The sequence below is a fragment of the Carassius gibelio genome, chromosome A17 (genome assembly GCF_023724105.1).
Source record: "Carassius gibelio isolate Cgi1373 ecotype wild population from Czech Republic chromosome A17, carGib1.2-hapl.c, whole genome shotgun sequence".
In the NCBI taxonomy this organism is placed as follows: domain Eukaryota; kingdom Metazoa; phylum Chordata; class Actinopteri; order Cypriniformes; family Cyprinidae; genus Carassius; species Carassius gibelio.
The window spans coordinates 5348853-5351996 of record NC_068387.1 but is presented as its reverse complement, the minus strand read 5'-3'; the positions used below and the strand labels follow the sequence as shown (position 1 = coordinate 5351996).

Genomic DNA, 3144 nt, shown 5'->3' with positions numbered 1-3144 from the left:
CAGATGCAAATAAAATTATACAGTGTTTCGCTTTCCACAATATTTTGAAAAGTCAACAAAAAAAAAAAAAAAAAAAAAAATCAGGGTTTGGATGAAATCAGGGGCAGGGTTTGTATGTTTTTCCTTCATCCTCTCTATTAGACAACTCTAAACTCAAACAGGTTTCCTTTTTCTTCAGTTGGAACCTCAGTTCCGCCAACTTGGAATTGTTGGCCTGTCCCAGCTGTCCAGCAGTTGCCTTTTCATGGTGTTTCATGACAGCATCTATTGTTGTTTTTTCCTCTATATTTGTATTACCATATAGTCTGTTTGTCTGTCTATCCTCTAAGTGTTATATTTAATCATATAACAATAAATAATTATATGTTTTTTATTTTTTTATTTCTGCCCTGGAAGCTTCAAGGCTACTTCAGAACCTGCTTCACTGCTGATAACAGACAGCTAAAAGTGTTGTTTCATATGATAGCTCTAAGAACATAGATAAATATCCACCTCTTTCAGCATTCGGGTCATTATAAGAAAACGTGCCATTTCCCAATTTTTGATTTTCAAAGTACTGTTTTGAAAATCTTTAAGCCCCTTTTTGGATGAAGTAGATCCTTACCTCTAAGGAAAATGTTCCGTGCCATCTCAGGCTATCTTATAATTATTTTTTTTTTCTTCATATAACCAATTTTAATGTGTGTTTTTGGTCAACCCTGTTACCAACATATTAATTATTTTTTGAAAAGGTTGTAAATACATATATAGAACAAATCTGATATACTGTGAAAGATAAACCCCCCTTGTTACATTAAGAGTGTTTGTGAATTGAGAATATTGAAAGTTTTTTTATTTATTTTTTTATATTTTTTTTTAGCGGATGAATACGTTCATTTCCAAATGACACTCTCCCAGCATCATCTGTTTTAAGAAAAATGTATGGAAATAAAAATGAAACGCCTCAATTCAATTTTGAGTGAAATATTAGCCTCTCTTACTAAACATTTACAATTAATTGATTACATTTTTTATTTAAATGTTTTCAATTCTATCCTCTCCTGGAGGATTGTCTTCAATGAGCCAAAAAAAGCTCATGTTACTCCTCTCCTCATCAGGTTACACTGGCTACCAGTAGCCACTCGCATCGAATTCAAGGTACTGATGCTTGCCTACAAGACGACCACTGGCACGGCACCATCTTACCTAAACTCACTGGTTAAATCCTATGTGCCCTCCAGAAGTTTGTGCTCTGCGAGTGAACGACGCCTTGTGGTGCCATCCCAAAGAAGTTCAAAATCACTCTCACGGACCTTTTCCTGGACTGTGCCCAGCTGGCGGAATGACCTCCCAATCTCAATTCGTACAGCTGAGTCTTTAGTCATTTTCAAGAAACATCTAAAGAATCATCTTTTTCGCCTGCACTTAACCTACTAACACCAGTACTTTTCCCTTTCTTGTCTTTTTCATTTAATAATAAAAAAAAAAAAAAAAAAACCTGGCTATGCGTTCTATACTAGACTAACTGAGACTTGTCATGGCACTTGTATACTGTTGTTGTTCTCTTGTTGACCTGACTGCTTCTATTGTTCTCATTTGTAAGTCGCTTTGGATAAAAGCGTCTGCTAAATGATTAAATGTAAATGTAAATGTAAATGGAACAGTCTATTAAAGAGGTGTTTTCATAAAAAGTAACAGGGTTGACGAGAACCTAGGGACCCGACTAAATTGTGTTTTTTTTTTTTTTTTTTTTTTTTTTTTTTGACACGTTAAGAATAAAATTCAGTTATGACTAATGAACTGACACTTCATTATACTATATGTTTTTTTTTTTTTTTTTATAATAGTTTGACTTTTTTGCCCTCGATAGCAAGTAGAAGTAGAAAAATCATACAGAGGGACAGGCCATTTTCAACATTTCTTCAAGATGCTTTGCACAAAAATTTGATTTAAATCCTTTAAAAACAAAAGAAACAGAAAATAATGTATTCTTATATTATGAGACATTATGGAAACTAAATTATGAATTTATTGTTTTATGTTTTATTTAGATTTACAGAGCTTTTTTTTTCCCTGAGGGACACAAAATGGCACGTTTTCGTATAATGACCCATTTACTGAAACTGGACTCAGTGCGGGAGTCACCTGTCCAATGAATCAAACTTGAGTCGATTTCTGATTTGTTTTTTTGTTTCGTTTTTTTACAAATCCGTTTTATCCGATTAGTTTAAAAGTGTGATTCACTCGCAATCTGGTGTAGCTAATTCTGATGCTGCACAGTTCCTAATGGGTTAATAACAGTAATAATCCTCTCGTAGTAAAAGGTTACCTGACACAAGAGAAGACAGGACGAGATCAAGCAGTGAGCAAACACAGAAGAGCAGAGGTCCAGCATCCCTGCTTCACTCCTGAGGTCACGCCCGAGGTGATGTGAGGGACCCAGAGCAACACAAGCACAGGAGCACTTCTACTGAAGAGATGCCTCCATCTCAGCTGCAGACGCTTTATTACTCTGATAAAGTCACAGAGTGAAAATAAGTTCTTCTGAACGTGGCGTGACTCCAGCTCAGGACTAGGAACTCCTCATCACTGTCGAATGGCTGGTCCGTGGTCAGTGTCAGACTGTGTAACTCCACAGACGATCCTAAGAGCAGCTCACACAGAAACACATCGTGAGGAGCAGCAGCGTGTCGCTCAGATCCAGTGTGGGTGAAGCAGAGCCACACACTCCTCAGATCTCCGCTGCTGTTCAGAGCACACACACACACACACACACACACACAAACTGTGATGGAGTCTCCTCCCTCCCTCTCTCGCTCTCTCTCTCTTCTCTAGTGCTCCAGTCAACCATAACATTTGCAAACCAGTAGCTACATGCATTTCTCAAAGCACCACCCAATGGATAACCTATAAAAGCCTGAACTTTCTCACGTTCATTAGTTCATCATCTCTCAGAAGTATTTATGAGCACCAGTGCCATCTGAATGTTTCATCTCTGGCAGGAAGTGCACTGTGGCTACAGTTTGCATGACAATTACTGAAACTACACAAGACTGCACTTATTCTGTTTGTTTTCAACAGTACAAATGAACTGTGACCCTGGGCCACAAAACCATAAGGGTCTATTTTTTTTAATGTATAATTTTGACTCATACAATGTTACAA

General features: G+C 37.2%; 1 protein-coding gene across 10 annotated transcripts in view; it reads right to left on the bottom strand.

Moving 5' to 3' along the window:
- The window catches only part of LOC127933244 (proline-rich membrane anchor 1-like), a 222009-nt gene that overhangs the window by 47230 nt on the left and 171635 nt on the right, over positions 1-3144 (bottom strand). The window contains exon 1 of one of the 10 annotated variants that reach the window (XM_052530069.1): positions 2309-3144. This exon is cut by the window's right edge and continues 1114 nt beyond it. The exons of the other annotated variants lie outside the window; for them this stretch is intronic. Coding sequence (XP_052386029.1) covers positions 2309-2374 — 66 coding nt within the window. The 5' untranslated portion in view covers positions 2375-3144. The remainder of the gene's footprint in view (positions 1-2308) is intronic. 10 annotated transcript variants of the gene reach the window in all.